Raw genomic sequence first — 13144 nt, forward strand, 5'->3', positions numbered from 1 at the left:
GTGGTAAAACACAAGTGTTGATCCTACTGTGGTAAAACACAAGTGTTGATCCTACTGTGGTAAAACACAAGTGTTGATCCTACTGTGGTAAAACACAAGTGTTGATCCTACTGTGGTAAAACACAAGTGTTGATCCTACTGTGGTAAAACACAAGTGTTGATCCTACTGTGGTAAAACACAAGTGTTGATCCTACTGTGTGGAAAAACCTGAGCGTTACATTAGTGTTGTGTGTATGTGTGTGTGTGTGTGTGTGTGTATGTGTGTGTGTGGGGGGGGGGGTTGTGTGTGTGTGGTGTTTGTGTGTGAGACTTGCGCGTGACATGTACCCGTAGCTTTGACGGTCAGCGTAAAAAAACCGTATAGGTCCAAGTAGTAGAACGTATAGTAGAGCGTATAGGTCCAAGTAGTGGAATGTATAGTAGAACGTATAGTAGAACGTATAGGTCCAAGTAGTAGAACGTATAGTAGAACATATAGGTCCAGGTAGTAGAACGTATAGTAGAGCGTATAGGTCCAAGTAGTGGAATGTATAGTAGAACGTATAGTAGAACGTTTAGTAGAACGTATAGTAGTAGTAGAATGTATAGTAGTAGTAGAACGTATAGTAGTAGTAGAACGTATAGTAGAACGTATTGTTGAACGTATAGTAGAACGTATAGTAGAACGTATTGTTGAACGTATAGTAGAACGTATAGGTCCAAGTAGTATAACGTATTGTTGAACGTATAGTAGAACGTATAGGTCCAAGTAGTAGAATGTATAGTAGAACGTATAGTAGAACATATAGGTCCAAGTAGTAGAACATATAGGTCCAAGTAGTAGAACGTATAGTAGAACATATAGGTCCAAGTAGTAGAACGTATAGTAGAACATATAGGTCCAAGTAGTAGAACGTTTAGTAGTAGTAGAATGTATAGTAGTAGTAGAACGTTTAGTAGAACGTATAGTAGAACGTATAGCAGAACGTATAGTAGTAGTAGAACGTATAGTAGAATGTACAGTAGAACATATAGTAGTAGTAGAACGTTAAGTAGAACGTATTGTTGAACATATAGTAGAACGTATAGTAGAACGTATTGTTGAACGTATAGGTCCAAGTAGTAGAATGTATAGTAGAACGTATACTAGAACGTACAGTAGAACATATAGTAGTAGTAGAACGTTTAGTAGAACGTATTGTTCAACATATAGTAGAACGTATAGTAGAACGTATTGTTGAACGTATAGGTCCAAGTAGTAGAATGTATAGTAGAACGTATACTAGAACGTATAGGTCCAAGTAGTAGAACGTATAGTAGAACGTATAGTAGAACATATAGGTCCAAGTATTAGAACGTTTAGTAGAACGTATAGTAGTAGTAGAATGTATAGTAGAACGTATAGTAGAACGTATAGTAGAACATATAGGTCCAAGTAGTAGAACGTTTAGTAGAACGTATAGTAGTAGTAGAATGTATAGTAGAACGTATAGTAGAACGTATAGTAGAACATATAGGTCCAAGTATTAGAACGTTTAGTAGAACGTATAGTAGTAGTAGAATGTATAGTAGAACGTATAGATCCAAGTAGTAGAACGTATAGTAGAACGTATAGGTCCAAGTAGTAGAACGTTTAGTAGAACGTATAGTAGTAGTAGAACGTATAGTAGTAGTAGAACGTATAGTAGAACGTACAGTAGAACGTATAGTAGAACATATAGGTCCAAGTAGTAGAACATATAGTAGAACGTATAGTAGAACATATAGTAGAACGTAGTTCCAAGTAGTAGAACGTATAGTAGTAGTAGAACGTATTGTAGAACATAGGTCCAAGTAGAAGAACGTTTAGTAGAACGTATAGTAGAACGTATAGGTCCAAGTAGTAGAATGCATAGTAGAACGTATAGTAGAACGTATAGTAGAACGTATAGGTCCAAGTAGTAGAACGTATAGTAGAACGTATAGGTCCAAGCAGTAAAAAGTATAGGTCCAAGTAGTAGAACGTATATATATAACGGTATAGGTCCAAGTAGTAAAAAGTATAGGTCCAAGTAGTAGAACGTATAGTAGAACGTATATAACGGTATAGGTCCAAGTAGTAAAAAGTATAGGTCCAAGTAGTAGAACGTATAGTAGAACGTATATAACGGTATACGTCCAAGTAGTAAAAAGTATAGGTCCAAGTAGTAGAACGTATAGTAGAACGTATATAACGGTATAGGTCCAAGTAGTAAAAAGTATAGGTCCAAGTAGTAGAACGTATAGTAGAACGTATAGTAGAACGTATAGGTCCAAGTAGTAGAACGTATAGTAGAACGTATAGGTCCAAGTAGTAGAACGTATAGTAGAACGTATAGTAGAACGTTTAGGTCCAAGTAGTAGAACGTATAGTAGAACGTTTAGGTCCAAGTAGTAGAACGTATAGGTCCAAGTAGTAGGCCCTAGAACGTATAGTAGAACGTATAGGTCCAAGTAGTAGAACGTATAGTAGAACGTATAGTAGAACGTATAGGTCCAAGTAGTAGAACGTATAGTAGAACATATAGGTCCAAGTAGTAGAACGTATAGTAGAACGTTTAGGTCCAAGTAGTAGAACGTATAGTAGAACGTATAGGTCCAAGTAGTAGAACGTATAGTAGAACGTATAGGTCCAAGTAGTAGAACGTATAGGTCCAAGTAGTAGAACGTATAGGTCCAAGTAGTAGAACGTATAGTAGAATGTACAGGTCCAAGTAGTAGAACATATAGTAGAACGTACAGGTCCAAGAGTAGTAGAACGTATAGGTCCAAGTAGTAGAACGAATAGGTCCAAGTTGTAGAACGTATAGGTCCAAGTAGTAGAACGTACAGGTCCAAGTTGTAGAACGTATAGGTCCAAGTAGTAGAACGTATAGTAGAATGTATAGGTCCAAGTAGTAGAACGTATAGGTCCAAGTAGTTGAACGTATAGTAGAACGTATAGGTCCAAGTAGTAGAACGTATAGTAGAACATATAGGTCCAAGTAGTAGAACGTATAGTAGAACGTTTAGGTCCAAGTAGTAGAACGTATAGGTCCAAGTATAGAGTATAGAGCGTATTGGCTACTATAGTAGGCCTATAGGCTAATAAAGAAGCTCAGGGTCCTAACTTCAGTTGGTGGCCTCGGGAAAGGGGAGATCGTGGAGTTTCCGGGATGGTGGATACACTGTACATAGAGCTAGGCCCGAGAAATACCAGAAGGTAGAATAGATCCTCCTCCACAGGCGGCCTGTCCAGAGGAAAATAGTCGATCGTTATCAAGTACATGTTGGGTAGGCCTGCGTGTATAAATAACGACAACAACAGGACAACAGCCTCAACAAGAGAGACGCACCACCACACAGTTAGATTTAGATTTAGATCTAGAATCTAGATCTAGATAGAATTTAATCTAGATCTAGATCTACGTCAAATTGACTCAAATCACAGGATAGACTAGAAGAGAATAAGCAAGCCTAGCTTTCTGGGGGAAGGGGGGATGTTTTATATCTGCATGTCATGTTTAAGTAGCTTTCGACTCATTTGTGAGCATAAAAGTCGCGAAAACTTTCATGTGTGTGTGTTTTCTCTAGATGTTTTGCAACAGATCCAGATCTAGTTTACTTCGTTGCTATGAATCATCGCGACGATGAAAGTTTTAAAGTTGTAGGCCTAGCCAGCCTAATGGCACGCCTACCTTTGACCCCTTGACCTTTTAGTTCAAGGTCACACTGAGTTCCCGCTGAAGTCTCGAGATTCTGGAATGAAGACGAGAAATGGGCAACCATTATCTGAGTAGCAACACACTGTGATATTTTGTTTTCTTCCGTGTACTTGGGTTTATTCGGCCCAAATCACCAGCCATTGTTCTGTTTTGGTGATTGGGATTTATTGTTTTGGTACTTCCTGTAATATATCACCAACAAGGACGTATTGTGTCGTTTTATGAAGAAGTCTCATATTGCTGTCAAGTGTATCCACGGATTTTATGGAAAGTCTGCAAATAACATGTCTAAGACACTCTTGATGCACATGTGAATTGATTTAGCTATAAATTAAAGCGGTTTTACCGCAGTTATCAAAACAACACTATGTCGGCAAAAATTGCAGATCGCATTGACCCTTTCACCAACAAGGCTGCCGTCAAATCAAAGAAACAAAAGAGATCGCAAGGATCCTCACATTATCGTGCTAACACTGCACCAGAACTCCAGGCATTACCTCATTTGAAAGGTGAGAACCACTGCTAGAATTTGAAGATGTTCATAATTTGCCAGTACTGCGCAAGAATAACAGTCCAAGCAAAATTTGTGTACTTTCTTTCAGCAAGATACATTATGAAACTAATAGTTCCAAGTAGTACCCGTCCAGCTCTTTTTAGATACCCTGACTGAATGGCTAGATCTCTAGATTCTAGATCTAGATTTAGATCTAAATCTAGATCTAGAACTCACTCTCCAAAGTTGGCCAGCACTGTCTGACAGCCATACCACTACCACCTACCTAGTCACTGAAGAAACTTTGTCATATATGTAGGCTAAACGTAATGCTAGTCAATTGCTATTAGGTTTCAATATTGTTAAGATGAGTTAATATAGCCTAGGTAGAAGTTGGGCATGGAGTTGACCTCATTCACTCGACCTAAGCCTGAGATTGGGTGTTACCTCATTGTCTGCTATACCATGACCAATGATTATCATATTGTTTCAAATAACTGCGGGTTATACTGGTAAGAATATTTATGTTTCTATATATATTAAGAAAAGAAAGAAGACATTTGTAGATTTGTTGTTTTTGAAACACTTGAGGGTAAATCACCTCTCCCTCTGTCACTCTTCTGCTGAGTGGGAAAGAAGTCGGTGCTTTTAACGGTAGTTCCCACGCCCCTTATTTGAGCCTAGATCTACATCTAGACCTATACGTTTGATGCGCGGCGAACTAAGATATCAAACCTAACAACTGCAAAACATCAAATTATGACTAAAATCAGGGGGGCATGAAACCCCCACCTTATTTTTCGGAAGTGCCTATTTCCAACGCCGCGTTGCCATTAGCGCCAGTGCTAAATAAAACGCAGTGTGTTGGCCTAGGCTATATGAAGTTTAATCTGATGGCCAAAGTGACAGCGCGTCTGCGTTTGAAGCCAAGCAAACCATTATTTTATGAGCGTGGGTTCGATCCAGGTCCTGGAAGTTTTTTTGTTTTGTTTTTTTTTGGTTTACTCGACTGACCAACAAATTTCCCCCATAATTAGATATCTAATATAACTTGTTGCTGTGTAGATTTTTTAATGAAGTGATGAAGCATGCACATTCTGGTTTTGTCCCCAAGAGGAGCTCTCTACAAAGTAGGCCTTAGTATAGCCTATACTTTTGATTTTAACAATTTAGGCCTGGTTAAAGTTCAATAGTGGCTTTCCTTGGTCTGTGAGTCTAATTAAATTTTTTTTTTTTTAATTTAAGGCTCAGGAGAAGAAAAAAATTTAAACTTCCTCAACCAAGATTCGATGCCGCGCTTGGAAGCGCTGAACATTAGACTTAGATCTAGGCCTAGCGAACGTAAATATATAGCTTGTATACGTTCTCTAGGCCTAACTTAAAGAGATAACATTTTTAGGTAGATCTAGAATCTATTGTATGACGACACTGCGGACAGGATTTATATAAGTGTCTTTCCTCAAACTCAAAACTCAAATTTTAATGATTATGATTATGAGAGATAAACAAACAAGACTACGTCTAGTCTACTTTTGTGCAAACAATGTCAGAAACAATTGTTAGATCTAATCTAGAATCTAGATCTAGATTACCCAATATTGATCGGATTAAGACAACGTCATTAAAAAGGAATCAAATCCTTGGAGGTTTATATCAAGAAACTGAGAAAGCTTCCACAATTCAGGCAGAACTACAATATTATCATGTAGGAACGATGGCTACTAGATCTAGATCTAGATTCTAGAACTGGCGTTTCAAATAGCGCGGGAGCTATTTAGAACGCAGCGTTGCAAATAGCGCCTGCCTTATTTTTTTTTAGGTCAACCCCCCTACTCTTGGGGCCAAAACACGCGAATAACAATTGCGGGGTGGGAACTACCGAAAAAGCGCCAAGAAGTCTACTGTGGCATTTTAAAAAAAAGTAACTGCTTTGACAACTGGAGATCTTGGCGTCCTGAGCTGTAGGTTGGGATGGTTACAACTTGTCCTGGAAAGATTTTGAAAAATAATTTCAACTTCAGAATCCTGGGGAGAGTTCCGGAGAGGGCCAGCACTTACTGTGATAAAAAAAGGTCTACGCAAACTATACAAGAGTTGGTGCACTTGAAGAATTCAGTTGTGGGGCAGTGTGGTGAAATCAGGCGCTCGTCAAAATACAGAAATCGGAGAAGCAGCCGTTTTCCGTCAGTTTGGAAATTTTAATCAAACTTTTATTTTCTGGCTCATTCAACCTCTTTTATGTCCATATAAAAACACATTTCCATGTGAATTTTACTGAAAAACATTGATTAAAGGCTTAAAATATATCATTTTTCTGTTTTGAAGGACTCTTTAGCTGTTGGAGTCATCAGACTTTGGCAACCATTTTCTCGTTAATTTCATCACTGAAACCAGGCGACCTCACTTCCTTCAATCGCAAATATCTCAAGAGTTCTATTCAAGATATGTTTATTTATTTCATTTGAAGCAAAGCAAATAAATGAGCTGTCAGATGATACCAATAACTCCACATGGCCAAAACTTGACGAGTGCCTTGTTCCATGGCGTCCTGACACAATTGATGACTTACATTTTGGTATATTTGACGACTAGGCCAGCTACCGTTTTAGGGCAAAGCACATTTGACAGCTCCAGTTGAGGACAAATTCGAATCCGCCATTACGGAAGGAGTTCCGCAGAGGGCTGGCCAACCAACAACAAACAAAAGAGGGGATATTTTGAGCGGGGTATACCCTAACCCTAAACCCTAACTCTTGTAGATTGCTCAGTGGACCATGTAAGTGCCGGCCCTCTGCGGAACTCCTCCTGCTATTACCTTCTGTCGACTATTGAGAATACAGACTTCTGTTTTTGGAAGGAGGGGAGGGGGGTGGGGTGTCGTTCCCCCCTGCTAAAGCCACGAACATACGGTATTTTTCCAAAATACTAACCCAACTTTTTTTTATGCCCTCTTTTTTGTGTTGTTGGTAGGCCAGGCTTGTGCGGAACTCCTTGTGAAACTTGTCGCAATGAAAAAGATAAAATGATGCCAGATCTACACCATACCAATGCCAGTCAAGATGGTTTTGTAATAACTTATTACATAATCTTTGAGAGGTCATGAGTGTGAAACAAACTTCTGATTGTTATTCTGTGATGATGAAACTGTATGGCAATCTTGCTTAGACCCGAGCAGACATTGTGGGTCAGTGGCTCGGGGGAACCACTAAGGAGAGCTTTTTTTCTGTGATAGTGAGAGAAATATTGACCAATCAGCTGTTGTGGCAATGTATTATAGATAGGCTGTGTTGGGGTGGTTAGGTCGGGACATCTATCAGGTGTACAGTGTGGAGGTGGTTAGGTTAGGACATCTATCAGGTGAACAGTGTGGAGGTGGTTAGGTTAGGACATCTATCAGGTGAACAGTGTGGAGGTGGTTAGGTCGGACATCTATCAGGTGTACAGTGTGGAGGTGGTTAGGTTAGGACATCTATCAGGTGAACAGTGTGGAGGTGGTTAGGTTAGGACATCTATCAGGTGAACAGTGTGGAGGTGGTTAGGTTAGGACATCTATCAGGTGAACAGTGTGGAGGTGGTTAGGTTAGGACATCTATCAGGTGAACAGTGTGGAGGTGGTTAGGTTAGGACATCTATCAGGTGAACAGTGTGGAGGTGGTTAGGTTAGGACATCTATCAGGTGAACAGTGTGGAGGTGGTTAGGTTAGGACATCTATCAGGTGAACAGTGTGGAGGTGGTTAGGTTAGGACATTAAGACAGGTTCCTTCTAGGTACCCCACAATGTGTTGTTTTTCTAGGTACCGCACACTGAATGAATGAATGAATGAGCCAACAATGTGTGTTGTTTTTCTAGGTACCGCACACTGAATGAATGAATGAATAAATGAATGAGCCAACAATGTGTGTTGTTTTCCCAGATACCTGACAATGAATGAATGAATGAATAAATGAATGAGCGGACAATGTATGTTGTTTTCCCAGATACCTGACAATGAATGAATGAATGAATGAATAAATGAATGAGCCAACAATGTGTGTTGTTTTTCTAGGTACCCCACACTGAATGAATGAATGAATAAATGAATGAGCCAACAATGTGTGTTGTTTTCCCAGATACCTGACAATGAATGAATAAATGAATGAGCGGACAATGTATGTTGTTTTCCCAGATACCCGACAATGAATGAATGAATGAATGAATGAATGAATGAGCCAACAATGTGTGTTGTTTTCCCAGATACCCGACAATGAATGAATGAATAAATGAATGAATGAATAAATGAATGAGCCGACAATGTATGTTGTTTTCCCAGATACCCAACAATGAATGAATGAATAAATGAATGAGCCAACAATGTGTGTTGTTTTCCCAGATACCCGACAATGAATGAATAAATGAATGAATGAATGAATGAATGAATGAATGAATTAATAAATGAATGAATGAATGAATAAATGAATGAGCCGACAATGTGTGTTGTTTTCCCAGATACCCGACAATGAATGAATAAATGAATGAATGAATGAATGAATTAATAAATGAATGAATGAATGAATAAATGAATGAGCCGACAATGTATGTTGTTTTCCCAGATACCCGACAATGAATGAATGAATAAATGAATGAGCCGACAATGTGTGTTGTTTTCCCAGATACCCGACAATGAATGAATGAATGAATAAATAAACGAGTGAGCCAACAATGTATGTTGTTTCCCCAGATACCCCGCAGAATGAGCAGCAGGAGCTGTTCATCAAGAAGCTGCAGCAATGCTGTGTGGTCTTTGACTTCATGGATCCGGTCGCCGATTTGAAGAGCAAGGAGATAAAAAGAGCCTGTCTGAATGAGCTGGTTGATTACATCACTGCCACGCGCAATGTTCTCGCGGAACCGGTCTATCCGGAGATCGTTCGTATGGTAAGACACATAACCTGACATTTTTGCATCTTCATTGTCATTGGTCAGTTGTCATTTGTTGTTTTTATAGATAGATTGACCAATGTATGACTGTAGGGAAAACTGGGTTGATTCCTGAGTGGGGATAATTGTCGTTGAGAATCTCAGTCTTTCTGCCGGGATGTTGTATGCTCTCAGCCCAGGTTGGCCCTCACAGGTCTCCTAAATCAGGGGTCACAATTGTCCTCTGACCCGTGATTTTCCACAGTTGCTAGAACTTCCCAAATCCGCTCCACAGTCTTTTGTTTCATTCCACCCTTTCCTTGACCCAGTCAGTACCATTGGATTGCCAGTAGGAAGATGGCTCAGGACCACGCAAAGGGGAAGAAATCTATGTTTGTGATGTACTGGGTATATTGAAAAAACCATTATAAAATAACCAATCCATTGATAAAAAAAAATTTTGAAACAAGTTCTTCACAAATTAATAAATTTTAATTTAAAAATTACTTGTTTACTGTGTGTGTTGACTGTATTTCATAATTGAAGATAAAATCAGCCGAGTTGTAGATCTAGATCTAGATCTAGATCTAGTCATATGCTCCTCATTGACCTCATTCTCATTGCCCGAATCCCCCCCCCCCCCCCCCCCCAAGGCACAATTAGATCACCACCAATGTCACTTTCACTTCAATTGCTGCCATTCTCTGGGTTTTCTCCACAAGCACTGATACTTTCATTAAAATTATCCAAAAGTTCGCCTCAATAAGTCTGAACGCAATGCCGGCGGCTTGCGAAGAACGCTCGATCTTAGCTTGCGCGACCCGTGTGAACTGCTGTTTGGTACTAGGCTTATGAAACGGAAGCGGCTGGCTACAGCCGTTATGGTACTGAGTGGGTTAAGTCGAAGCGCGGTAGGCCTTGAGTAGCCTGAGATTGTAGTGAGTAGCCTGAGATTGTAGTGAGTAGCCTGAGATTGGAGTGAGTAGCCTGAGATTGGAGTGAGTAGCCTGAGATTGGAGTGAGTAGCCTGAGATTGGAGTGAGTAGCCTGAGATTGGAGTGAGTAGCCTGAGATTGTAGAGTAGATTGTAGTGAGTAGCTTGAGATTGTAGTGAGTAGCCTGAGATTGTAGTGAGTAGCCTGAGATTGTAGTGAGTAGCTTGAGATTGTAGTGAGTAGCCTGAGATTGTAGAGTAGATTGTAGTGAGTAGCCTGAGATTGTAGTGAGTAGCCTGAGATTGTAGTGAGTAGCCTGAGATTGTAGAGTAGATTGAGTAGCCTGAGATTGTAGTGAGTAGCCTGAGATTGTAGTGAGTAGCCTGAGATTGTAGAGTAGATTGTAGGCGGCCCGCGATCTGCCAGTGACACGGCTCGGGGGAAAAGGAAGCCAGGGACGTTAAAGAAAACATGGACTCTCCTGTGATTGGAGGTGAACCGTAAATGCATTTTTAAAACTGACGTAGAAGGGGGTGCACAATATTTACTGAAGTCTATCGGATCGACCGTCAAAGTTCAGGGGTTGGTGAAAAATTTCCGTATTGTGTCGATGTGCATTTTTTTCCGCCAACAGACAAAGCAGCAGTCGGTGAGCTATCTTCCCTTTACCTTGAGACTTTTGTCCCTGTGAAGGGCATATTGATCGGAGCAATTATAGGTGGAGATGCTCGGTTGGGAAGAGCTCATCTTTGGATCTGATTGGTTTTTGTCAAGCCTGTCTCTCAGTTGTTTGTTTTGGTGGGGAATGGTGAAATGTACAGCATAGTACGAGTGGTTGCTATTTTACTACCCAGTGGAAGTTGTCACATTTGATTCTGAAATCTGAGAGATTTATTGAGTGAACTCATGGTGTTGTCTATTGTTGTGCACAACCTGAAAATAGACAGTTTAGGTTGAGAGTGCAAAAGGACAGCTGGAGGTACACTAGAAGTACAATAGGACAGCTGGAGGTACACTAGAAGTACAATATGACAGCTGGGAGTACACTAGAAGTACAATAGGACAGCTGGGAGTACACTAGAAGTACAATAGGACAGCTGGGAGTACACTAGAAGTACAATAGGACAGCTGGAGGTACACTAGAAGTACAATAGGACAGCTGGGAGTACACTAGAAGTACAATAGGACAGCTGGGAGTACACTAGAAGTACAATAGGACAGCTGGGAGTACACTAGAAGTACAATAGGACAGCTGGGAGTACACTAGAAGTACAATAGGACAGCTTTACAACTATTGTTACTTCAGTAGACCCGAGAACACTCAGAAACATTCTTGTCATCCTGAGAAGCATACAGTGCAAGCTGCAGAGTGCACATGTTAAAAAACAAACAAACTGGCAAGATGTTTCACTGTGCGTAGCCAGGTGCGCGCCCCCCCCCCCCTCCCCCCTCCACCCCGAGGTGGGAATGAGGAACTTTTTCAAGGACACATATGTCAGGCCCCTGACGGGATTTGAACTCACTACCTTACAGCTGCTATGGGAAATGACAAGCACTAGGCCAGCGAGGCCACAATTGTTGAGGAGAGACACTAGGCCAACGAGGCCACAATTGTTGAGGAGAGACACTAGGCCAGCGAGGCCACAATTGTTGAGGAGAGACACTAGGCCAGCGAGGCCACAATTGTTGAGGAGAGATTTTGTCCCTGCCAGGGTTTCCTGGACACTGAACTGTGAGGTTTCCTGGACACTGAACTGTGAGGTTTCCCGGACACTGAACTGTGAGGTTTCCTGGACACTGAACTGTTTCCCGGACACTGAACTGTGAGGTTTCCCGGACCCTGAACTGTGAGGTTTCCCGGACACTGAACTGTGAGGTTTCCCGGACACTGAACTGTGAGGTTTCCCGGTCACTGAACTGTGAGGTTTCCCGGTCACTGAACTGTGAGGTTTCCCGGTCACTGAAATGTGAGGTTTCCCGGTCACTGGTTCAGGTCTCAGTACATGCTAGGAATAGGCAACGGCCAACAAATGTATTTACTGTGTACCGTTGTGTTGTTCTGAGTGTGGTCAGATATTGATTGCTTCTGTCCTCCAGATATGGTCACATACCGCACCGGGCATACCGTACCGGGCACACCATACCGGGCATACCGTACCGGGTACCCATCTGTTTGCAGATTGATGAGATTGCCTGTACCATGGAGAGGGGAGCGGGTGGTTGGCGGGTGCTCTCATATGGCTTGCTCCTGCTTTCTTTTCAAACATCTACTATTATCCTGATCTCTCTTCTTTTGTGTGTGTGTTTGTGTGTGTGTCTGTGTGTGTGTTTGTGTGTGTGTGTGTTTGTTCCTGGCTTTACCACCTCCAGCCTTCAGTAGTTCTGGGACTTACTGTGTTGCAAGTGCCGGACCCCCATCAAGGTGTGATCATGGTAATATTGCCCTCTTTCTGCTGATTACTTTTGTAATATTTTCCAAAGATTTTTCCTAAATGACAATCCATTGTTCCCATCTTTCTACAGATTGCGTGTAATATTTTCCGAACACTTCCCCCAAATGACAATCCTGACTTCGACCCAGAGGAGGACGACCCAACTCTGGAAGCATCGTGGCCACATTTACAGGTGGGTCCTCTCTCACAGGCAGCAGGTGGGTCCGCTCTCACAGGTGTCCTCTCTCACAAGTGGGTCCTCTCTCACAGGTGGGTCCTCTCTCACAGGCAGCAGGTGGGTCCGCTCTCACAGGTGTCCTCTCTCACAAGTGGGTCCTCTCTCACAGGTGGGTCCTCTCTCACAGGCAGCAGGTGGGTCCGCTCTCACAGGTGTCCTCTCTGACAGGTGGGTCCTCTCTCACAGGCAGCAGGTGGGTCCACTCTCACAGGTGTCCTCTCTCACAGGTGGGTCCTCTCTCTCTCACAGGTGTCCTCTCTCTCTCACAGCAGCACAGGTGGGTCCTCTAGTTCTCTCACAGGTGTCCTCTCTCTCTCACAGCTGTCACAGGTGGGTCCTCTCTCTCTCACAGCTGTCACAGGTGGGTCCTCTCTCACAGCTGTCACAGGTGGGTCCTCTAGTTCTCTCACAGCTGTCACAGGTGGGTCCTCTAGTTCTCTCACAGG

General features: G+C 41.8%; 1 protein-coding gene across 1 annotated transcript in view; it reads left to right on the forward strand.

Moving 5' to 3' along the window:
• Positions 1–3710: 3710 nt before the first annotated feature.
• Positions 3711–13144, forward strand: part of LOC101850115 (serine/threonine-protein phosphatase 2A 56 kDa regulatory subunit alpha isoform) — a gene marked incomplete in the record, with an annotated part of 23428 nt that continues 13994 nt past the window's right edge. The window contains 3 exon segments of the mRNA XM_013088150.2: positions 3711–4211; positions 8915–9111; positions 12552–12653. Coding sequence (XP_012943604.1) covers positions 4070–4211; positions 8915–9111; positions 12552–12653 — 441 coding nt within the window.

This window comes from Aplysia californica, unplaced genomic scaffold (genome assembly GCF_000002075.1).
Source record: "Aplysia californica isolate F4 #8 unplaced genomic scaffold, AplCal3.0 scaffold00693, whole genome shotgun sequence".
Lineage (NCBI taxonomy): Eukaryota > Metazoa > Mollusca > Gastropoda > Aplysiida > Aplysiidae > Aplysia > Aplysia californica.